Here is a 25,118-nt window from a genome sequence, read left to right as displayed (position 1 = left end):
TCATCAGAAAGATTCGTTGGGGCAACCTTTTAGTTGTGACCAACTTAATGTAATAGTTTAATTATTTATGCAGTATATTTTTAGCTAATAACTGCCACATGTTACCAAGGCTGGTGTTCATGTTGTATGTGGAATAAATAAGTTAGGCTGACTTACTGAGTGTTGCTCTCCAGGGTCTAATTCTGGTCGTTATCAACACTGAACACAAACCATAAGTATCAGGCATCTGGAAAATGTTTTGTAGAAACAGAATTCCACAAATTTAAGAACACATCAAAGATTTTGATTGTATTTTAAGGAAACACCAAAAGATTTTACTGAAGTTATGGACTTTCATACTTGTCTAGTGTATATCAACTAGTAAGATACTTTTAAAAATATAATATATGTAAGTTTGATGTAAATATTTAAATTGAATTAAAGATATGGCTTATTCATATACTGGTGTATTAGTAAAATAAGGCATTTACTTCACAAGTAAGCTTATTACTGCTGCTATCACTTCAAAGTGCAGATCAAGACTCAAGGATAGCATTTCATTATGAGTGATCCCTTTACACAACTAATATGACTGACATGCTAAATCTCTCTGAAAGCTCAGATAGATTTTTTTCCTTTAAGTCTCCTATATATTGTTCTATTAGAGTTGCAAGCAGAATGCTAGTTACTAGGGAAGCAAATACCAGTAGTGAAAACTTTTGGGGTGCTTTATTTTATTTTTTAGCATGTAGTGTCAATGAGGAGAAGAGGCTTTAAGCTGACAGAGGGAAGATTTAGACTGGACATTAGGAAGAAATTCTTCACTATAAGGGTGGTGAGACACTGGAACAGGTTGCCCAGTAAAGCTGTGGATGCCCCATCCCTGGCAGTGTTCAAGGCCAGGTTGAATGGGGTTTTGAGCAACCTGGTCTAGTGAAAGGTGTCCCTGCCCCTGGCAGGGGGTTGGAATTAGATGATCTTTAAGGTCCCTATGTAATAGTCTAAACTTTTCACAAAGACTTTGATTCAGAGAACATAACATTCCAAGAGCTTTATCTCTGAACAAGCACTGGTGGTGCAAATTACTCCTGTATCTCAGGAGTAATTTGGGGCCAGTTCTTTCTTACTACTTAAGTCAGGATGAAATCTGCAAGCCTCAAGTCCAGAAGGCTATGATTAGTACTACCTGTCTATTTTCCTTCTTGGACAGCTTGGCTCCTCAAACTGTCATGTGTTATTTCTAAGTGGTACTGTAATTATTCTTCTACAAGCAATTTCTAGATGTCCCTTGGAATTTCTTTAGTAGTGCAAACAGGATTTATTCTAAGTTATATTCTGGCTTTTTGTCCCCACCTATACATGAGATAGGGGAAAATTTTCATTACACAAAACACAAACATTTGATGGTCATGTACCTAAGCTTAAGTTTCTGTGGAATGTATTCAGACTACACATTCTTCTCCCATTTATTGACTATATCCTAACAATTCCTCTAAAGTGTTTCAAAATTTATATTTTGACCCAGAAGCTTCTTTGGCTTGTTCATAGCTGAAAAAAACAAATGTCCTTTTGTCTTTGATAATAAGCATGATTTTCTTTTTTGACGTCTACAAACCTAGTTATCCCTGAGATTATATACTCTTTAGGGTCTTAACAGTAATCATTGTAATGTGCACACAGAGAACCCTCCAAGAAATTTAACTTCTGAACATATATTCTATGACTTAATTAGAATATACTGAAAAGTGCTCTCGGAAACCTTCCTCAAGTATTGGTTCTTGACTTTAAGTAGTTCTTCAACAAGCCAGTCTCATTGGGGAAATTGGAATACTCAGAGAGTTTTAATACTGTATAGGTAGTACTTGTCAGCCTGATACAATAAGACCAATATATTTGTCAGCCAAATATTACTTTTGCATCAAAATTCCAATCTTGTCCAACTTTCTTGCTGTGATAGTTCAAGGGTTCCTGTTCCAGTAGCTGAGAGAGAGAGCTCTTGTAATAGCATGCTACCTGACAGGTAGCTGCATTAGTGAGAATACGAAATAATAAAAGTAAGGGTGTTTCTACTCTATATTCTATACTCATCATATGTTCCACATATATATTATACATTATATGTTTTATAATATATAACATTGTGTATTATATATTATTTATTACATATATATTATACTTTATACATATTATACATCATATATACTATATCTTTTGTATTACATATGCATTATATATTATGCATTATTTGCTATATATTATACATTATATACTGTGTATTATATAGTTATGCATTATGTATATTATATATTATATGTCATATATTGTAAGTGGTGGCTCAACCTAGCAGAAAACACTCAATTATGTGCAGATTTGGGTGACCACAGAGGATTCTATGAGGCCCTGAAAGCAGTGTATGGACCCACATTTCAGGTTCAAAGCCCCTTACTTAGCGCAAATGGCCAAACACTTCTTACAGATAAAATCTCCATCCTGAATCATTGGTCTGAACATTTTCAAACACTCTTTAGTTCTAACCGTGTAGTCCAAGGCAAAGGAATCCAACACATTTTACAACATCTGGTGAGAAACGAATTGGATATAGCCCCTATCATGGGGAAGACTCTTAAGGCTATACAGCAGGTGAAAACAGGCAAAGCAGCTGTGGTCGATGGAATCCCAGCTGAAATCTGGAAGCATGGAGGCCAAGCACTTCATGCTAAATTTCACAAGCTAGTTGTGCGCTGTTGGGAACAAGGTAAACTACCATCAGATTTTCGTGACGCAATCTTCATCACTCTGTATAAGAAAAAAGGTGTAAACTCAGACTGCTCAAGCTACCGAGGTATAACTCTGCTCTCCATTGCTGGAAAAATTCTTGCAAGAATACTTTTGAACAGATTAGTACCCGCTATCGCAGAAGAACTTCTACCTGAAAGTCAGTGTGGTTTTAGAGCTAATAGAAGTACCACAGACATGGTATTTGTTCTCAGACAACTGCAAGAAAAGTGTAGAGAACAGAATAAGGGGCTCTACGTAACTTTTGTTGACTTCACCAAAGCTTTTGACACTGTGAGCAGAAAAGGCCTGTGGCTGATCTTGGAACAATTAGGTTGTCCCCCCAAGTTCCTCAAAATGATTATTCTGTTGCATGAGAATCAGCAAGGCCAAGTCAGATATGGCGATGCACTCTCTGAGCCCTTCCCAGTGGTGTGAAACAAGGTTGCGTTCTGGCACCAACTTTATTCACAATCTTCTTCAGCACGATGCTCCGAAGGGCTACTGTAGACCTCAATGAACAAAACGGCATTTATATTCGATATCGTACCGATGGGAACCTATTCAATCTAAGGCGACTGAAGCCCCACACTAAGACCTTAAATCATCTTGTCCGTGAACTGCTTTTTGCTGATGATGCCGCCCTTGTTGCCCACACAGAAGCAGCTCTGCAGCGCTTAACATCTTGCTTTGCGGAGGTGGCCTAGCTTTTTGGGCTGGAAGTCAGCTTGAAGAAGACAGAAGTTCTCTACCAACCTGCACCACAAGAAGATTATCATCATCCCCACATTACCGTTGGCAAGTCAGAGCTTAAGTCAGTTCAGCAGTTCAGCCATCTGGGAAGCATTGTTTCCTCAAATACCACGATCAACAAAGAGACAGACAACAGAATAGCAAAGGCGTATAGAGCCTTCGGAAAACTCCATTAAAGAGTCTGGTGCAATAAACACCTGAAGAAAAGTACAAAGATCAGTGTCTACAGAGCCATTGTACTGTCCACTCTTTTATATGGGTCTGAATCATGGGTTATCTACCTCCATCACCTGCGACTCCTCTAACACTTCCATCGGCGCTGCCTCCTTACAATTCTAAACATCCATTGGACTATGTGTCAAATCTTACTGTCCTTGAACAGGCAGGGGTCACCAGTATCGAGGCCTTACTGCTGCAATCACAGCTGCACTGGGCAGGGCACATCTCTAGGATGAAGGATCACCGCCTCCCTAAGATTGTGTTTTACAGTGAACTCGCCACCGGTTACCACGAGAACTGCCCCAAAGAAGAGATATAAGGACTCCCTGAAACAACACCTCAGCCTTGTCCATATTGATTACCACCAGTGGTCCACCTTGGCCTCCAATCGGGACAGTTGGAGACACACCGTACATAACGCTGTTGTCTCCTTTGAGAGCACACGCAGAATTAGTCTCGAGGAGAAAAGACAACGTAGAAAGAATCGCACCCCGCCTATACCACCCAAGGACACCTTTCACTGTGCTTTTTGCAAGCAGATTTGCCTATCCCACATTGGCCTTTTTAGTCATCACCGCTCTTGTAGTAAGCGTGGGTAAAGCCCGTCCCAAATCTTCGTTCGCGAAGTCAAGCCATGATGTATATTTTATATTATATGTCATATATTGTATATATTATATTTTATAATTTATATGTTATATATTGATTACCTAGGTAGTAGTTTTGAGATGCACATTATAGATCTGTGTTCTGGTTTATGTACTTACATTTCAATTTCCATTGTTTTCAAAAGCAGAGATTGGATCACTCCGTTCTGATTAGCTAGCTCAGAAATGCCTATATTGATTTAGGAAGGTGTTGCAAGTTTTGACATAAAGTTGGATTCATTTTCTGTTTACAGACTTTGTGATTGAATATGAAGATGGACTGCATGAACCAGGGGTATGGCATTACCAGACGGAAGTTCCTGGAACTCAGACAACAGTACAGTTGAAATTGTCTCCGTATGTCAACTACTCATTCCGTGTGATAGCTGTCAATGAGATTGGCAGAAGTCAGCCGAGTGAACCATCTGAGCAGTACCTGACCAAATCTGCAAGTAAATAACTTCTCCCACTTACCAGTGATTGATTTCTTCTATGAATGGCATTGAATTTGCTTGGAATGCAAACAACAGTCATTCTTGTTCACATGCAAATGTTTTATTTTTAGACCCTGATGAAAATCCTTCTAATGTGCAAGGGATAGGCTCAGAACCTGATAATTTGGTAATAACATGGGAGGTAAGTTTGGGATTTTGAGGTTTCATTTGCTTTCAAGTCTGTGAGTAGCTTTTTTTTTTTTTTTTGAGAAATAATAATAATCTAACTGTGAACATACTATGAGAATACTCAATGCATTGCTTGCTTAAAACAGTCTTGAAAAGGAGTAAAATCCAGACATTTCCCAGACATTTTGAGGGATAAGCAACATGGAATTAAAAATAAATAAATAAATAAATTAAGATGCTGTATTTTCCTTGAGTGATTTTTCAAGGTAAGCCATTAATCTGAAAATACAGGATGTTTTGCTGCCAGTTTAGGAAAACTTAAATATGTAAATTGAGGTTTATCTCAAGTAGAGTCTTATTTTTACAATGAATTCTAATGTGAGTCCTGATTCTACCATCAACTTTTGTGATAAACTAAGCTATTGTGCATTGTTCCACTCAAAATTTCTGTGTAAAAGTTTTCTCTATAATGCCCTTACCATCATGACGGGAGCTCAAGAAGAGCCATGTAAAACTAGTTTCCCATCCCAGGCAAGGAAACATTGTCTAGGCAACAGTTTACAGGGAGATGGTGTAAGTCTCTTTTTCCTTCTTCCACTTTTTAAGAAATACTTGAAAACCAGGTATGTATACAGAAATCCCAGTCTTTGATTGCATGAGAATTAGCCAGGATCCAGTGTGATTTTTACAAATGGATCAAAAGCAACTAAACTGGCGTCCTGTAAAAGCTAAATTGCATAGCTTGGAAATTCAGCAGTGTTTCTCCATCACAGAACACAGTGGTAAATTTTCAGTAAAATTTTAAAGAAGAATCAGTACATTTCCTTTGTGGCTTTGGATTTTTCAGATGCTTCTGAATATTTTCAGTAATATTTCTTTTCATTTCAGTCTTTAAAAGGTTTTCAGTCTAACGGACCAGGGCTTCAGTACAAAGTCAGTTGGCGACAGAAAGATGTTGATGATGAATGGACATCTGTTATAGTTGCAAATGTATCTAAATATATCGTGTCTGGTACACCAACTTTTGTTCCCTATGAAATAAAAGTACAAGCTTTAAATGACCTGGGATATGCACCAGAGCCATCAGAGGTGATTGGACATTCTGGGGAAGACTGTAAGTTTTGTAATTTGATTCAGTTGTACTGATTAAAAGCAACTAAATGTGTAACCTAAATGGGTATTTAAAATACTAAGATACTGAAAAAGGGAGATAGTCATTGGTTTTGTTTTTTTCTTAAAATGAAGTAATTTGAAGATAATAAAGCTTCATAATACTCTATAGTATTAATCCTGAGGTCAGCTTTTTAAGCATAGGAACATTTTAACTTACTCCTTGAGTGCAATGCAAAGACTCATTCTGAAAAAGTATGTTCGTGTGGTTTCTCATTCTAACTAGGTACTTGTTGCCTCCTTTCCACACAGTGCCAATGGTTGCGCCAGGCAATGTGCAGGTTCATGTTATTAACAGCACGTTAGCAAAGGTTCATTGGGACCCAGTTCCACTAAAAACTGTCCGAGGACACCTTCAAGGATACAAAGTAAGTGGAGTCAAAAGCATTGAGTTCCTTATTTATTACAATAGATCACTCTTCCTATATATGTGATTGTATCCAGATTGAAACTACTGGTGTGTAAGAGGACTCTTGCTTTTCAGTGAGCTCGCAGGTTTTGCTGAAAAGAGCAACAATATTGATACAATTCATTTAAATTTCAACAATGTTGCAACCTTGTAGTAGTAGCCTCCTCTGACATTGTCCTTGAGCCGTAAATAAAACAAGACCACAGGACTGACAACAGACCTGACCGCTGAGTAATTTTGCTGTTATGGCTAGGACAAATGTGACAGTGGTATGCCATTGAATAAGTTGCAGATGCAGCAAAAGTTTCTTAAATAATTTTTGTAGATACAGATAAATCGAGCTAAAATAGGTCAAAAACATGACAATCCCTCAGACCTGGTGGGTAGGTATTCTTATAAAGCTTTATACACATGGAAAACTTTTCATGGATGCAGAGTATGCTTGGAATGTCTTAGCTATTGGTGTAGCTTACAAAGGACATGACTAGCTCTTTTTAAGCACATCAGAAAAATCCTACTAGCAAATTCAGGCTTTCCTATTTAATGAATTTATCTTGGTGAGATATACTGTGTTATAAGGCATTTCAAACCTAAGAAGAACTTTTAAAAATAATTCTTTTCATTGTTACTGCTGTCATTTTTTTCCCTGTTACTCTTATGAATTCGGTGGTTATTCAATACAGTACATGAAAAATGTAATGCAGTCTCTTTCACTGTCATTTTCCTCTTCCAAATCGCTGCTTATCAAACCCATCTTATTAAAGCTCTCTTTTAATTTCAGCCTGCCTAGTGAAAAGTGATGACCCATCTATAATAACGTGCTTTGAGACATGTTACTGGCTAACAGTTCTTAAAACATCGTGAACTATATCTTATGAATTTCAATAGTAATGGTACCAACACTTCAAGCTTCTGTTACCTTGTAAATGGCTTTATACACTAGTTGGTGGGATGAGAGCTACAGGATGACAGCTGGTGGTGCTGAAAAACATTAACTCAAGCCATGTAAAACATGGTACCATTTAACAGTGATTAGAGTGATATGGTATGTTGTTAGCAATTGGAACCTGGTGTTAGTGTAACATTGCTTTATAAGCTGTCTAGTTGGGCTTTGTAAGTCTTAACAGTTCCCTTGAATTCGTACGTGAAATTCCAGCTTCCTCATTTAAAGAGGTGTTTTGCAGTTGGCCTAAAAGGCATTGCATTGCTTTGTCAGTTTTAGTCTATGATCATACATGCATAAAAATTACAGAAGTGAAAAATGAACGATGATGTGTTTGAAGGTGACAATCTTTGAAGTAATACAAGTCTTTGTAGGAGCAACTGTTAATATCTTCCCAGATATCATGTTAGAGAGACTGTGTAATAAAGAGAGCCCAGTCAAGTTAATTACCTCTGAGGCTCATCTGTAGTTTCTTAGAAAATCAGCAAAATGACCACCAGAAGCAGCTTTGTGGCATGAATGAATAGTCTTCCTGTCCTTAGGTGGAAATCTTTCCATGAATGTAACCTTGGAGACCTTTCAGGACTTGTGTGTTTTTCCAGCCCAGACAAATATTTTGGTTTCTCTCCCATTTAAAAATGTCTACTTGGCTTTCACATCATAGGGAATAGCATGGTCAGGTGTGTGACATAACAAGGTGGCAAAGTGCAAGTCTGCTTCGGAAGCTATGTAGACATCTTGCTCAAAGAACGGATGATTTGAATGAGTCCTACCTCCCAGCTGGACTTGCTAACATGAGAACCATCACATAGTAATGTAATTCCAAACCATAACCTGTGTGAAACTGACTTTGAGCATTAGCAGAACTGGCAGGTGATAGTTGTGTAGACATGACTGTTTCTGGACAAAGCCTATTTCTGGAGCAGGAAAGCTCTATGCTGTGTCTCACCTGAGTTTATTAAAATTGCAATTATTCCTACCTATAATTGATGGATAATCATGAAAAAGCTTTGAGTTTGTAAAATCAGGACACTTTAAATACTCACTGTAGATTTTCTTTTGTCTTTAGGTTTACTACTGGAAAGTCCAGAGTCTATCCAGAAGGAGTAGGCGACATGTAGAAAAAAATATCTTGACTTTCAGAGGAAACAAGACTTTTGGAATGTTGCCGGGGCTGGAACCATATAGTACTTACAAGCTGAATGTTAGAGTTGCTAATGGTAAAGGAGAAGGACCAGCAAGTCCAGACAAAGTATTTAGGACCCCCGAAGGAGGTATGATATAAGAAATATGAAGAATAAACTTAATATTCAGAAATAGAACAATAAGGGTATAATTGCTGACTTTTCATTTTAGACATCATAAAATAAGAATCTATTATTATTATATAATACAATACAATAATATTTTAAGAATTAATAATTCATCAGATGTTGTAAGTTAATCTACTCTGTATTTACAGTATATTCTTCTTAAAAGTTCCCAGCTCACCCTCCTTTTTGAAGATTACTAACCCAACATTGGACTCTCTGACGCTGGAGTGGGGTTCACCAACCCATCCAAACGGTGTTTTGACATCATATATACTGAAGTTTCAGCCAAGTAAGTTGATTATAAATATATAAGTTTAACTTAGACAATAGGTGTACCAAATAGAAATCAGTTTATTAAGAAAAAATATGTTAAGTTAATGTATTATATGTACAAAAGTTATGATTGCGTCATAGATGTCAAGTTTGGAAAAGATTAATGTATGTTGACACTATAGATGACTGGAAAACTTCACTTGCTTAAGTACAAAGTTAGCTCTTTTCCATTACTTTTTTCTTCAAATCATGCTTCAAAGAAAAATGGAAGTCCTAAATATAATTGACTGCCAAGTTAGAAGCAAGACACCACACTTACAAATCCCATATTTGAACTGCTGAGAAAATATCATTAGAAGTAGATCAAAATACATGACAGTTACATTGTTGTCTGCTTCTGCAGTTTTCATGGTATTTTACTCTTAAAAGGAAAATTCATAGATGTGCTATTTACTCATATCAGAGGTATAAGTCACTTCCTTAGGATCCCCATGCCACTGCTTATTTGTCCAGAAATCTGTCAGCAGTGACACTGAATATTTAAGAGGTTTGTATGCATGGCACGGGTTAAGGAAGTTTGTTTTCTTCAACTTACCAACTTCCACTGCATTATATACAAGTTACTTGAGTATTTTTCTATTCCTAAGCATACTGGATTTATTATGAGGCAGCTAGTGTAGAGTTTCAGAATTTTTTAATGGTCAGTGTTTCAAATGTGTGTAAGTTCAGGTGATTTGATGTGGACTCAGTTGCTTTGAATTCAGATATTTACCAGAATGAAAGTTGTACTTTTAAAACTTACAGGTGTTTCCAATCTCCCTGTTGAATTTTGGCTTCTTGAGTAAATCCTTTTTACACAAAGGTGACTTTCTTTTGAAACTGTAGATTATCATTCATATAACCTGAAATGGGCAGTGCAGCAGACAAACAAAGCAAATAAATACAAACAATATCAACAAAATTTCCTGTTTTAGCACAATGACAATGTAGTCGATTTTCCTAACTAACCTTTTTTTTCCACTTGTAACAACAGTCAACAACACACATGAATTGGGTCCCCTGGTAGAGATAAGAATTCCTGCCAACGAGAGCAGCTTGATATTAAAAAATTTAAATTACAGCACACGGTACAAGTTTTACTTTAATGCACAAACTTCAGTTGGATCAGGAAATCAGATAACTGAGGAAGCAGTAACAATTATGGATGAAGGTAAGATGGGTATGTATAGAGGAAACCTGTAGAATTTAGAAACCACTGCAAATTTTATTAAAACTATTTCTACTACTTCCTTCCATCAAAGAAATAGCCCCTACTTTTTTCTAGAGCTTTCTTAACTAATAAAAAATTTTAAATAGTTTTTAAGAAAAGGTGTGTAAAGGTTTTCCACAGTTGTAGAAGTCCCGAAAAAGGTGTAAAGCCCCTCCTTTTAATATAAACTTGCAAGTTCTAGGTTTTCAGCTTTTCTGGGCTTCAAAGATGCATGTAAGTTTACATTTGAAGTGATTTTCCTCTGCTTGTGTATTCTGCTTTGTTGATCTGCTCTGATCACAGAGAACAATACTGAAATAGAATCATAGAATCTTTTAGTTTGGAAAAGATCTTTAGATCATTGATTCTAACTATCCATGAAATGATGCAGCTTCATGGCTAGTGGAAATAATTTCTCTTTTGAAGTATGCAACAACTTCTATGAGGTCTCAACTTTTTTTTCTTTACAGAGCTGGAAAAAACTGTAAAAAACCCTTAAACTTAAAAAACTCTGCATAAATAAATTTGTCATCTATGGCCCCAAGTAACTGGTGACATCGTATAGTATTTTTTATATACCTTTTCTAGGTATATTCTTTAGTCCTGTTATTGATTTTTACATTTATTGTCATTCTAGATCTCTGATTTTGGCAGTTATTTTGTTAAAGATGTTAAGCAAAGGGAAAATTTGGGAGGAAAGTATTTTATGATTTTGCACATCTTATTATTAGAAGTCTATTTTGATACCATCTTTTCACATATTTTTATGCTTAGTAAAATTATAGTTTATTGGAATTTCCATAGATGAATTGGTATGCAATGCAGTTTCTCTAATATTGTATTAAGGTTGCATATAAACTACATTTATTTTAAATTGTGAACCTTAACAAGCATGAGCCATGAAATTTTGTAAATGCATGTATATTAATTTTTGTCTTGTAATAGTCTGTCAGTGTTCAGCATAAGTGGGTCGTTTCTAATTTATTTGAATTAATACATTTTATCTAGTCTGCATGCTTTTCTGTTTTATAATGAAATTATATGTGTATGTTCCCGTTGGTGTTGTATCTAATTATATAGTGTTCCTGTTCTTGTTTTCCTCCATTAAAGCTGGTATTCTCCATCCTGCCGTAGGTGCAGGCAAAGGTAAAATGAAACTGCATGATTTGTTAATGTGTGGATTTTGCAGTGTTGCAAATGGGGGAATTGCAGTGGTAAGGACAGAAAATCTTGAACTACACATTGCTATACAAAGTGTTAATTAGTGCTGGAAGAAAACATTTGTGGGCTTTGTTGGGGTTTTGGTGATTTTTTTAAAGGAATACAGAATGTTTATTAATACCTTTCATCTTACTTTTTGCCATATAGTTCCATAGGAATTCATTAGCCTTGCTTCAGCAAAGTCTAATTATTTCTGAATATTTAACAGATGTATGTCAGTGTCACAAATATTCAGGATCCAGGTGCACTTGCACTGATTAGCTGGAGTAGAAAGTCAGCTCTTCTGCAAAGGAGATTTTTTTACTGCCTGTGCCATGTGCAATTTTTCTGTTGTTTTAAAAAAGTAAGTGCACTCTTGTTCTCACTGCTGATTAATGCTACCCATTTGATCACATTTATTTTATTTGCAAGTCAACTGTGCACAAGAGACAGATGACTGACAATACCCTCTGTATACTTCTCAGTTTGAGTATCAGCTTGAATATACAGGCAAATGGCTTCCTGCTGTCTTAGGTTCACAGATCTTGTGAACGAATACTTGAGGATATTTCAGTGAGTGGGACCTATTGTTAACCTTATTCTTGAATTCGGTAATACTTATTTTTTTATGATGCAGTTCTTGTGAATTTTGATACCTTTGCTGTCAAAAGCAAAGGTTGTCCTGAGGACTGTTAGGTTGCTATAAGTCAGAAAGGTGTCTCTATATGTGTGTGTCATTTTATCACAGGAGTGTCATTGACACCAATGAACATCTGTGCTTCAGATTCTCAGACCATACCCATCCCAAATCAAAATCTATGCATGAAATAGCCAGTATTTTTTACCAACTTGGAGGAGGCAGATAAAGTGTTTTACATATATTTTATTTCCACTTGATGCTCAGGTATTTAGAATAATAATAGCCATAAAAAGAAACTTAATTTTCTCGGTCTCATATGATTCAGACTATAATATACACATGTATGTGTGCATTTGTGCATGTATAATATGTATATTTGTACATATAAGTGTATTCTAATATGTGATGCGTTTCTGGTTAGTGTATGGAGTTATGGATTTATTGTAATGACAGCTCCTTACTGGTTTTCAGTTTAGTTGTAGCTGAGAAGTCAGCACAGATTTGAGCACTTCAATCTGGCTGGTAGTCTTGGACATTAACAGCAGATAAATTCTAATTATTTATAGCTGGCTATAAAAACTCATGAAAGGAAAAGTGGATTCTCTGTGTGAAACTGAGGTCTAATTATAGCTGTATCACAGTCTGTGGCTAGCAGAAAGCATCTTATTTGTAAGATCAGCTGGAGCAGCTCATATTTCAGAGCTGTCATCTCAGATTCTCTGAAAACTAAGCAGATGTCTTCATTTGGTTCCATGCTGTTTATGGTTTCAAAGTTTTCACATATTCCTGTAGCATCTAGCTCTTACTATTTCAAAGAAAACTTTGGAACTGCGAACAGGATAGAACTAAAGCAATGGCATCTGTTAGGACATCTGAGTTGCTGCAGGTCTGAGATGAATGTTCATACTGGTTACTTACATTAACACATTAACTGTTTTGCTACTGATCAGGGACCATGAGGAAGGATAGGATTATCATATTACCAAGTACCAAGTGATTTTGTCTCATGAGTGAGTGGATTTGGAAGATAGAAATACTCAGCCCACTCAAGGAGCCATACCAAGCAGTGAATTTTTATTCCTCCATTAATTGCAGGAGGGCCTGTATGTAGATACAATTCCTACTAATATGAACCCAAAGTGAAACCAAGGAGATAGTGAAATTTGAGTAATCCCAACCTTTTTGTGACCAAAAATATTTTTTTTGTTTGTTTTGAAGGGCAGAACTTACCAGAAGATTTTAATTAACCTTTCTGTTTCAATTTGAGTACGTTAATCTTGGAAGTTAAGAAGACAATAGGTCCCAGATTCAGCCAGCCTAAATTGTACTGGAATTTCTCTATTAGGTGTTTTCTGCTGACTAGGTGCCCCTGAAGACTTGCAGCTTGGCCAGTCAGAAACATTAAACACAAGGTTCTGGAGGAATTGAAATCATTCAAACCAGGGCAAGCTGTGCCACTTGGGACATATTTCACTTCTCAGACTAAAATTTTACATTAAAATGCAGAGGGAAGTATTGCTTCAGTAAATCTAAGGTTCTTAGAGTGTCCCAATATTTTTATTGTAGTTCTGAAATACATCCGCTGTCTCTTGGCACCGTTTGTCCTTTGCCGTCTTTTGAGACAAGCGTGGGCCCTTCATAGTCTTTTATTACTTTAAAAAAAATGAGAGTAACCGCAGTCTGCTTACTGCTGCGCCTAGTATTTTAATATTTGTTTCAACTGAGTTTGTTTTATTATAATGACTGTACTGGTGTTAAGTAAAGATATCTAGTATAGTCTAGACCAGTAACTAGAGAAGCAAGTTTTGTGCATTTTTTTTCCATGAGGTTAAATAAAAATTTTAATTGAAAACATGAAATATGAGATCAAAGCTACAGAATTTAGATAAAGGAATCACTTTTTTTGCCTGTAGCTTGAATAGAAAGGGGGGGACAGTATAAGAAGATATTGTCCCCCTGTAATATGGGCACCATCCTAATAAAAAAGTTCTTTAGACAGTGCCATTGTATCAGACAGCACAAGTACAATGGATCTTGGCAAATCACAAGAATTGAGGGTTTTTTCTTCTCTAAGGGAAACTTAACAGATCCATGTAATTCTCTCACAATCTCATGAGTAAATCATGAGACACATTATTTTACCAGATGGCCAAGATGTCCTGCTATAGCTGATACTCCTATTTGAGTTGCACTATCATTTTTCCTTTCTAATACTGTGGTGTTAAAAGTGATTTAAATGTTGTCAAATTATGACACTACACAGAAGAAATACGTGTTTTTCTTCTTAGCAACCTGTATTCCGAATGTGTCTGAAAACTGCATGTGTGAAACATGATGTATTATACCCAGTACTAGGTAAGCAGTGTGCATTAGTATATGTATCGACATCTAACGACAAGCATGAGGTAACAGAGGTGTGAGAAAAAATGGGAAATAATAACTTGATTACATTCAAAATAATTACATTAGCAGCTGGAGTGTGACTGAGGTCATCACTGGAGTCAAGCCTTTTCCACCCTTTTCTATTAGAATTTTTAAATAACTGGTCTATAGCGGAAGGAAGAGAATACAGATTTGACTAGTAGTAGAAATGAGAGTTGCTGATTAAAATAAACAGTCACGTGGGCTCATTACTGTGTTTGTTGTAAGATAAAGTGTAGAGAGTCATTGCATGATGTGTGAGTCTCATTTCACAAGCCTTCTTGTTTCTTCTTTTTGGTTTAATCAAGATTTTTATTTGAAAGCAAAGTCTTGTTGTCTGCATATACACAGACAATGAACTGCAATTAAAACAAGGTTGTGAGATGACAGTTATCTTTAATTGAAGCTAATGCTTCCTGTCAATGCAGTACTCAGTCTAGTCTGCCACATTTATTTGAACTTCACATCACAAGTATTATTGATAGGAATACTTGTTTTGCAAGGGAGAAAAACAAGTAGTCTAGCCTCTGAGTTTGAAAGTATTCTTTTTCTTCTGACTGAATCTCCATTATGTAGCTCTTCACTGTAGGCTAGAAATCATTCTCAACTGAGTTCATAACTCTGGTCTCTTTGTAGAAGATAGAGTAATCTCAATTTTTTTTGTTCCATACAAAGTACTGTTCTTTAAATCATTTTCCCTGCCCACCATCTGTTTTCCCTCCCTCTTTGAATCCCTTCACATAATGTCTCCATATTTTTCATTAACAAGTTCAAGATGCTTTTTCTTTTCAAGTTGTTCTGGTATTTTTGTACTCCTGCTTCAGCCACTCTCTCTCTGTGGACTTCTTCATGATAAATCTATGTGATTGTTTTTCTGCTAAGCAGAGCCACTGTTCTGTCCCCTTTTAAGTCTGCTGGGAACAATGATGATGCTTTTCATACCAGACTAGAGAAAATTATGGTTTTATCGCAAGGCAAATATTCCTACAAATACCTTTTGCTTTGTAGATGTCATACAAAATCCATGCCATCTAAATGCTTATCAGTGAAATGATTTCTTGCATTTCTTCTTTTGTATTTATTGCACTACAGGAATGCTCTTGCAATGGCCTAAATTATCTTAAAAGTTACTAATGCCCATCTCTCACTGCCAGAAATGGAATTCACTCCTACTGTTATACTAAGGCTTGAATTTCATACTTTAAAACTGGTACATTAAAAAGCAAGCAAAAGCAAAACCCTTCTCTGTGTGTTACAGGCTCTGGCAGAATCTCTTACCGGTTTCCTTCATCTTTTCTTGAGTGGTTTATTTTTTTTTATCTCCCTTGAATTTATTTTTCTCTCCATATATGCATTTTAACTAATTGTCTCTGATATATTGCTTTGTGGTTTTGTGTTGGGTTTTTTTCCATTTGACACCAATCTTCAAATGTGTGCTTGTCACTTACCTGCCATTTTTGCCTGGAAATCAGGTGAATCCTATGAAAATTCCTAAAGTTTAGTCACTTTGGGGATTATTTAATTTATTGTTCTGCTGAACTAAATCTTGAGAGAGAGTACCTGTTCTGTTGTTAAAAGCTATTCACATCTCATATCATGTCTTACTAAATTCTGTTGAATCTGCAGCCCAAATATAACTGTGTTGTTTGGAGGAACTCTGTTCCTGAAAGAATGGAAGATTAAATAGATCTCTACAAAAAACTGTACTAAAAAGGGCAAAGGAATGAGTTTGAATTGGAAGGAAAATTTTACTTTGAGCTTAGGCCACTTTCTCAGCAACTGGCAAATACTTTAATGCTATATCTTGCTACAGGAATGAAACTGTTCTCAGAGGTCCCAGCTAAATTTTGCATTTTATCGTAGTGTGAATAAAAGAGCTTAATTTAGTGGAGGTAGCTGAATAGGAGTCAGTCTGTATAAAAAATGTAGCTTATCAACAATCCATTCCCATCAGTTTTAGAGTGAGGCTTTTGCCAGCGCTGCTGCACAGTGTTGAGCGTGGTTACAGATCAAGAAAGCACAGTGCTCCACTACTGAAAACTCCTGCTCCCTGAGACAAAGCTTTCAATCCCTCTCTTTACCAACTGGCACTTTGCACATGCTGAGAGGTTCTGCCAGCTAACAATTACAGACTTTGCATTTGTGAACAGGGCTGGGAAACATGTTGAAGATCTAAGAGGTTAATTATAATTAGAGGTGTGCTGATTGAGAAATCAAGTGTCTGGGTAGATTGGAGACAAGCTTTAAATGTTGTAACCACTTCGACTCTGTGCTTTCATCAACTCAGGATCCATCTTTTATCTTCCTGTGTTTATATTCATGTTGCAGATATGGCACATTTAACAGACTTAACTAAAATTTTCCAGGCTTGCTAAGAAAATTAGATCAAGCAGTAATGCAAAAGAGAAGGAATTACAAAAATAGTGATTCTGAAATTAAATGTTCTGCTGAACAAATTTCTTGGTGCACTGGATTCAACAGGAAAAAAACCCACAAAACTTACATCTTACCAAATACTGCAAATGGATAAATCTATACAAACAGCTGTTGGTAAGAATCAGATAAGAGTACGTCTGATAAATGTAAGCATGAATCAGTTGCGAACCAAAACACAAGGTAAGATAGGAATGTGATTATCGAATTTGGTTAGTGTTACAGAAGCTGTCTGTAATCTGGAGTCTTTCACACAAGATGAGAGTTACCTTCATCCCCAAGTGTTCAGGCATGATGAGGGAGAAGTTAGGCATAATTTTGTGGCATCTGTTTGCAAGAGTTTGAAGCAGTTTACTGCTAATAGTTTCTTCTTTCTAACATTGGTGACAAATATCAGTCATACAGTTGTGCGCTAATTAATTCTTTTGTGGAAAAGCAGAATCCAGGGAAAGACAAGTTTGAAAAAACACAATTTAATGGAGCAAAACAAAGTCATTTAGAATACAGACCAGTTATTTTCTTGGCACAGAACAAGTACTTTGATGCTGTTTGTAACAAACACCTGTTCCTATGTACAAATGAGAAAGGAAGTTATATACCCCGTCTGCAATGTCAGACTCTGCACCTTCTAAATTTAGAGGCTGCTATTCTTTCCTCTTAATACCTTCAAGTGGCACAGAGAAGCAGAATCTAATCCCCTTGCATTACCATAGTATATATGGTTACATTTTAGACTTCTCATAGACATCTCTGGCACTGGCATTTCTTAGGGGGTTTGTTTTTGACTTAGTAACCTAGATGACTGGTTTAAAATCTTGTGCTTCCTATTTGATTTTTTTTTTCATGTGGTTTTAGCCAAGGAATAAATATATTCTTTAGTTTTTAGATAATATGTTCCTTATTATTTTTGGTTGGTGAAAGAAATTACGTATAAAATATACAAGCTCAATTTACATACAGAGACATCAAATGTGGGAATAATTAGTTTAATACAGGTTGAAGAGTTGAAGAAGTACTACTGGAATAGAGTTAAGAAGAAAAATTTGATGCAACTATGGGGATAAGAAGTCTGATATTGTGAGATACGTTTTGTTATCGTGACATATTTTCAGGAGAATTTGTGTGACTTGAATAACTTAGATATTTTAAAAATACTCAAAACCTGCAGTTTTCTAGACATGGTACTCATGTTATTTAGCCTGGGCTAGAGGCTTCCTACATAGATTTATTTATTTATGTTACTGTGCCAAAGTAGGCCATTTTCTCTCTGAATCTATTTCGGAACTTTTTCCCGTTGGCCATATAGACAAAGCCATCCTGTTTTGAGGAGAAGATAATTCAAGTACATAGATAAAATCTGTACTGCACCTCTTGCCTTGAGAACAGGCTTTTGCCTGTTTTATTTTCTGGTGTAGGTGAAGCCATTGGAATCCTACCATTTGTCTTTACTGAGGATAGGCTTTTACCGCTGATGTTTCATAGTCCTTTGGGAAGTATTTTTGATGCTGTTTCTAGCAGAAAAGATATTTTTAGCAAGATAGAAAAGTCAGTGGCAAACCAAGTGAGGTATTTTCATTAAAAACTAATTTCATCCTTTGAGGAGTATCTTTTCTGTGTCTGCACTATTACACTGCTAGAACTATTAAAATATATTCTTCATTAATATTAGGCGGACAAAAATACTGAACTATATGTCCATTTGTAACAAGTATAATTGGAAAGGAAAAAAATAAGGTATAAGCAGAGTGGCTAATTACATGATGCTGAAGAGAGAAGTACTTCTTTTCATGTTCAATTCTTAGTCAATACATGTGGGCATTATGCATATCTGTGAAAAGGACTGCTGTCTAACAAGAATGTCAGCAGTAAGACACAGTACCTTAATGAACAGCTTCTTGCATTCCAGTGATTTGTGTCCTTCACACCAGAGTATTTTGATACTGGCTTTCCAATATCTGACATTTAGTGTTCCAATATCTAAAGGTGCTGTGAATCCGCAATGTTAATGAAGCTGATTCACACACACACTTCAGCTTGTTTTCAAATACATGTGTATCACTTAGCTATTTCATATTTTACCAAGCAAAACTAATTGATTCCTGCATGAACTTAGAGTGTGCATGTGTTATTCATTTAACAGGTAAGGTTTTGCTGTATTATTTAAATGTTACTTTTTGATGTAAAGTGGTTTTACTGTTTATTTTTGTCTTTCCTACTATCTCTGATGAAGGATATTCAGAAACCCTTTTTGCAGCCTCCCCAGTCATGCACACTGTCCGTCCAACATTCTATAAGGGTATTGTCTTCCTTTTTTACCATTATCAATGCAATAGAGACAAAATCCTATAAGGGCTTGCAGCCGAGGCATTTGCAGTCCATCAGTGACAGGTGGTGTAAAGGAAAGTGTGTACCACCCTTCTCACCCTGTTGTACCTCTCTTCTTTCCTACCATTTCCTGTTACCTTGACAATATTCTCACTTTCCATTGCATTTCACATCTAGATGGGTAGAAATACTGTTTTCCAGAAGTTTGGCAGTTAGCTGTTTTTAAGTATTTGGCATTTTTTGTGATACAGGGCATGCTCAGTAGAGTACATAGATGTTACTTTTTAATTTCATAGTGTAGTAACTGCCTAGGATTCATTTACCAAATACTTTAGTCACTGATTTCCAGTAATGGAAACAATGACAAATGTTCTATACTTGCTTTGTATATGGTCTAAATTGAAATAGTAACTTCTTAAAATATTTTTTTGTTATTGTATGAAGTCACAATTTTGCATTCTGCTTTGTTTTTCTATTGTATATTCAGTGCAACCACTTTATCCAAGGATCAGAAATGTTACAACAGCTGCCGCTGAGACCTATGCCAATATAAGTTGGGAGTATGAGGGACCAGATCATGCGCACTTTTATGTTGAATATGGTGTAGCAGGCAGTAAGAAGTCATTTCATTAAATTTTGCTACAGTGTTCAGATACATTTTAAAGACTGTTATAAATGTGGTCCTAAATTGACCCAATGGTAGCAATAGTTCTTAAATACCTTTAAGAATTATTTTTTAATTTGATCATGAAGATCAAATAGTTTTTATTTTAATAAACATCAATGTGTAGCAGGTATTTGATGCTTAGAAAAAATATCAGCCTTTGTTCCTTTGTATTTTATGAATTCTTTTGAACGTGAACTTCTAAAAATATAGTTTGCATCAAGTTGTTTATAATGCAGTGATTACATGTGCTAAAATATGATTAGTTGCATTAAAATAAGCTATAACAGTTTTCTTAAATTATGCCAAATTCAGGGAAAAAATAAATGACAGCAAATCAAACCAATATTCCTTGTTAAATTAAACCTTAAAATAAAACATCAACCAAATTACATGCTTTTATTGGCATAAACCCAAATTTTAATCCTTGATAATACCACTAGTAATTAAAACACAGTTAGCTAATAAAAAAAGATATGCCTATTCAAACTTCTATCCTTCTAAAGTTATGAATAAAGATGACCAACTTGAAAATTGGAATATAAATGGATTTTTCTGGATATTGGTCTCAGATTTGAGAGAGATGTTCAGATAGCGATGTAAAACTTCTTAACTAAAATAAATATTGACTGAATGTATTTTATAATTGCAAGTTCAATAGCCTTTTAAAAAAATATATGAAAATACTGTTTTTCTAGTACAATGGAACAAATGTTTAAAATAGTTTCATAACTCATGTACAATGTCTTTAATATATTGCATGCAATATATTATTTGAAGTCATAATTTTATATGATTTTATTATTTTTCTGAGAAAATAGTTGATTCTTTTTCAGCCAGTCCATAGTTTAGTCAAGTAACTGTTGACAGAGTTCTGTCTAGAATCTTCCAATAATACAGAGAAAATTAAAATTCCGCTGTGTTGTTTTCCTAAAATTTTTGTAGGCAAAGAAGATTGGAAAAAAGAAATTGTAAATGGTTCTCGAAGCTTCTTTGTGTTAAAGGGTTTAACACCAGGAACAGCATATAAAGTCCGGGTTGGTGCTGAGGGCCTGTCTGGTTTTAGGAGTTCAGAGGATGTGTTTGAGACAGGTCCAGGTGAGGCATGCCATACCAATTCTGTATTGTAGTCAGAATCGTGGTAGACCAAGTGCTGAAACATTGAACTGCTTCTAGCTAAGAGATGCTGTAGCTTTATCTCTGCATGTTCCTTTTATAGAGCAATGTTGAATTATTTTATGAACTCCTAAATAACGCCAGGACATTTATTGTGTAGATTATGAATGTTTCCTCCTTCCAATACACTCTACTTTTCTAATGTTTAGATTAGAGGTAAGATACTCACTGCTTACACTCAAACCTGTGTGCTGTGCACTAAAGATGACATATTTCATTTATTTCTAACTAATATAATTAGATGGCTGTATTTAAATAATTTTAATAGAGCCAAGTATTTATTTTTAAAGATAAAATTCTGTATATGATTAGTTTTAATACAGAAACTCTAAGCTAAAATGTTTCCATAACCAGAAGTGCAGATTCAATCTGATGTCTCATGTAATCTGTCCATACCAGTGTTAAGAGATTCCAACCTGTAAATGTCTTTTCCTGTCATATACTGGGTTTATATGGATTTTGATATTACTACCATATCCTGTGAATGAGTAAGGCTATTTAAGTTCCTTAATGTACATATTTCAGTCCTACTTCTTCATAAAAAAATCAGTAATATTTGTTCATTTAACTCAGAGAAAGGGCTTTGTTGGATGTTTTTTGATGTTATGCTGAATATGTTGTTTCCATCACAGCATGTTCTTAGTCATCTGTTATTATTTGTTGTGTATTTGCTAGCCTCCTCTGCTCAGTCCAAGCATTTTGGTCAGTGCATAGTTATTTCACAGTAGCCTCACCAACTCCAGAATGTTATGATTTAAGAAAGTAGTTTCAGTATGAAAATATGCTTGAAAATTGTGTAAAAACCACCAGACAACAAAGTAAATAATGAATATGCCAGTTTGAAAGCAAGCACTTTCTAAAATCATAATTTTTTGCTTTGTTTTGTTCCATTTCCTTTCAGTTTCCTTTCACAGTTTCCTTTCAAAACAGGAAGGTTTTGAGAACATGGTGCTGGATAACAATGCCAAGCAAATAAGTATGGGCTAAACACAGAGGCTATTTATGCCAGAGAGCAGCTAGTTGTATTAAAGCAGATCTGTAAAATTTTATGCAAATACACATCCAAAGTCTAAAGTAGCAGTAAAGCAAGCGTAAGGCTATAGTATAATTCAAAACAAGCTGAATGGAAACCTTCCCAAAAGCATCTTTCTGCACAAAAATTACAGTCAATTAGGAGCCAGTCAATTAGGAATCCTGTTCATAACCAATCAGCTTGGCTCATGTCGTTGAGTAGTTAAGGAAGAAGAGGATCTAAAGACAATCTTTTCTGCTTCTTGGTAATGGTAAGGTTCAGTGTCCAGCACTAAACTATATACATAGCATATTTCTTACAGAAGAATGTTGTGTCACACTATCGTCAGCCTCTATCAAAGCTTTTACACACTGCAAAATCTTAAATGGACAAAGAGGAAAACACGGGAATATGGAATATGTTCTTAATTAGGAATGAAGCTGCAATATTTTATATCAAAGGCTTTGCTCCATAAATATTCCTAGAGAGCATGTTCATAGTGTGCAGGTTTATCTTTTTGAGCATACCAGAACAGTGTATTGCATTGCTCCCGCATTAGCAGTTCACCAAGAGTAAATGTCTTTCTGCCTGAAGCAGAGAATTTGCTTAGCGCAAGCAGAAAATGTTCCATTTTAAAAATTGCACTGAGATCTAGAAACCCTTTCCAACTGGATATGCAATAAGTTAAAGAATACAGGAAGCTACATAAGTAAGTTTTCATCTTTACTCTTTCCCATCTATCTTGCATATATTTATGCATGAATTGTTTTGCTTGATGGCATTTCTTACTACATTTGAATGTGAAATGCGCTTTTGCATTTTGTCACAGTATGTATTATACAGCCTTTAATGCCTTATTATGAATGCATATGAACAAAACTAAAAATAATTTTAAGCCTAATGTGAAAACAAAATTTTGTTTTAATTTTATTTAGAATTCAGAGGAAGATTGCCTTTGTGATCTTGTTTTTTAAGACTGCCAGAGATATATATATTTATATATGGTATATGAAGTGGAAATATATAAAAGATATATTTATATAGATTCATATAACATGTAGATATTTTAATGCAAAATAGTTTAAATTATTGTGCATATAAGAAAGAGTCAGTTTCAAAAATATCAGGAAGGATATTCTTAAACAGAGGCTGAGAAAACTCCTAATTGTAACTCCATAGTAACCAGGCACATTAATTCATTGATCTGTTTACATGAAAATCAAGTCATAACTTTGCCCAGTAAAATAAAGAGTTAATTTTAGCCTAGTACTTCTAACATGAAGTACATTGGTCTTCCCTGTGGAATGAAGGGTAGATACTGTCTCCAGACATCAGAGGTCCTTGGGGTTTTCATAGAGACTATGGAAAACGCTCAGGAATCTGGGACCATTGAGAGCTGATGTTTCCAAGCTAGCTGTCTCAGCATAGTCTTAACTAGTAAATAACATTGACACATGGGCTTGAATTCTGGTCTATAATTGCATAGTGTTACATTTTATTGTTAGTGTGCTTGCCAGCCCGGTGCAGTCCTTTGTCAGCTAGCTATCTGCCATGCAATGCTCAGGTGTTATTCCAGGGCAGAAACTATACCTGTACACCAACACACAGCTATTCCCAGTTGTAATCCAATGTTTTGTAAGAAGAAGAATTTAGGCTGTATCACCTGGAATTGAGGCTAGAAAACAGTCAGTGCTCCATTGAAAATAGATTCTCCCTGATGTATTTTTATGAACCTTTCCTTAAAAGCAGATCTTCTCTAAGGAGAGATGGAAATCCTAATGGGGCTCTGGGACTTTCACATTTCTGTGTGTAAAGCTGTTGATGCTTTGGGTCTTCCTCTTCAGTGGAAGCAAGTCTAAGGACTTGTGCCATGAGAGCTGATGTACTCACAGCATCCGAACAAAGAGATTGACTGAAGGCCCCAAATATAATCTGGTCTTAGTGCAAAGTGTCTATTAAACTGAGATTCAAAGTACTATTGATTCTTACTAAAATCCTAGGTAATGTATGGGCTGTGAAGAATCTGATATTTTATCTAATGAAACCATTTAAAAAAAAAACACCATCAGAAACAAATGCTAAACCAAAATGCTGTATGAGTTACACATAGGAAGCATATCGCTTTCCTTATTCATGTGGAGTTTTCCAAATAAAGATCTATTGGGCAACTCTTCACAGGGTTTCAAACTCTTGGTTTTTTGGGCTGAAGGAGAAGGTGAAAAAGAACATGATAAGTTTGGATGGATGCCAGTATTCCTCCGCTTGATGGCTTCTGTCTGTAGCATGCATCCCTAACTCCTTTCACTCATCCCGCTTTGTCCCAACAGCAAATCCTATCGCCAGTTGCCTGCTGTCTGTTTCCAAACAGGGGAATAGAACACAAGTTTCACCAGGAAAATCTCCGTATTGTGTTGGAGACCAGTAGGGAGGGATCCAGCCCCCAGGCTGCACAGATTATTCGTTTCCTTATTAGTGACTGTAGTGTTTCCTGTGTAGTTTGCTTGTCATTTATGTTATCTTGCTGTTAGAGTTAGCAATTGGAGAGAAACAGTGCCAAGGAAAGGCTTCCCAATGCTTTGTCCTCACTGATTCTAAATCATGGCAATCATGGTAAATTGTAGGATGAGGTGCGGGTTTGAGGAGGGGAAGAAAACATGATGCTTAATAAGGCTTTAAAGGATGCTTTGTTGATGATTTTCAGTTGAAATTGAATGTTAGAACCTTGAATGACCCATCTGTTTCCTCATTTCAGACTGATGGGAGTGCATTAGCTAATGAGTATTGGCTTTTTACTCATTTTGAGAATGCAATCGGCATGTTTGTGTGAATTATAATTTGCAATTTCATTTCAGTGGTTAATGTAAAATGGTTGAGAATAGTTTTGTTTGTGGAAA

General features: G+C 35.7%; 1 protein-coding gene across 8 annotated transcripts in view; it reads left to right on the top strand.

The window, feature by feature from the left end:
- NRCAM (neuronal cell adhesion molecule) overlaps window positions 1–25,118 on the top strand; it is a gene marked incomplete at both ends in the record, with an annotated part of 71,566 nt that overhangs the window by 31,893 nt on the left and 14,555 nt on the right. For 3 of the 8 annotated variants that reach the window (XM_080638903.1, XM_080638902.1, XM_080638905.1), the window contains 7 exons: window positions 4,628–4,825; window positions 4,939–5,009; window positions 5,885–6,110; window positions 6,419–6,534; window positions 8,588–8,792; window positions 8,998–9,120; window positions 10,138–10,314. In XM_080638903.1, the coding sequence (XP_080495029.1) occupies window positions 4,628–4,825; window positions 4,939–5,009; window positions 5,885–6,110; window positions 6,419–6,534; window positions 8,588–8,792; window positions 8,998–9,120; window positions 10,138–10,314 (1,116 nt within the window). Of the gene's footprint in view, window positions 1–4,627; window positions 4,826–4,938; window positions 5,010–5,884; window positions 6,111–6,418; window positions 6,535–8,587; window positions 8,793–8,997; window positions 9,121–10,137; window positions 10,324–19,859; window positions 19,986–20,981; window positions 21,135–25,118 lie in introns of all 8 variants that reach the window. The other 5 variants (XM_080638904.1, XM_080638901.1, XM_080638899.1 and 2 more) reach the window with 4 other exon arrangements.

This window comes from Psittacula echo, assembly GCF_963264785.1.
Source record: "Psittacula echo genome assembly, chromosome: 1".
In the NCBI taxonomy this organism is placed as follows: Eukaryota; Metazoa; Chordata; class Aves; order Psittaciformes; family Psittacidae; genus Psittacula; species Psittacula echo.
This window is presented reverse-complemented; position numbering and strand designations above follow the sequence as displayed.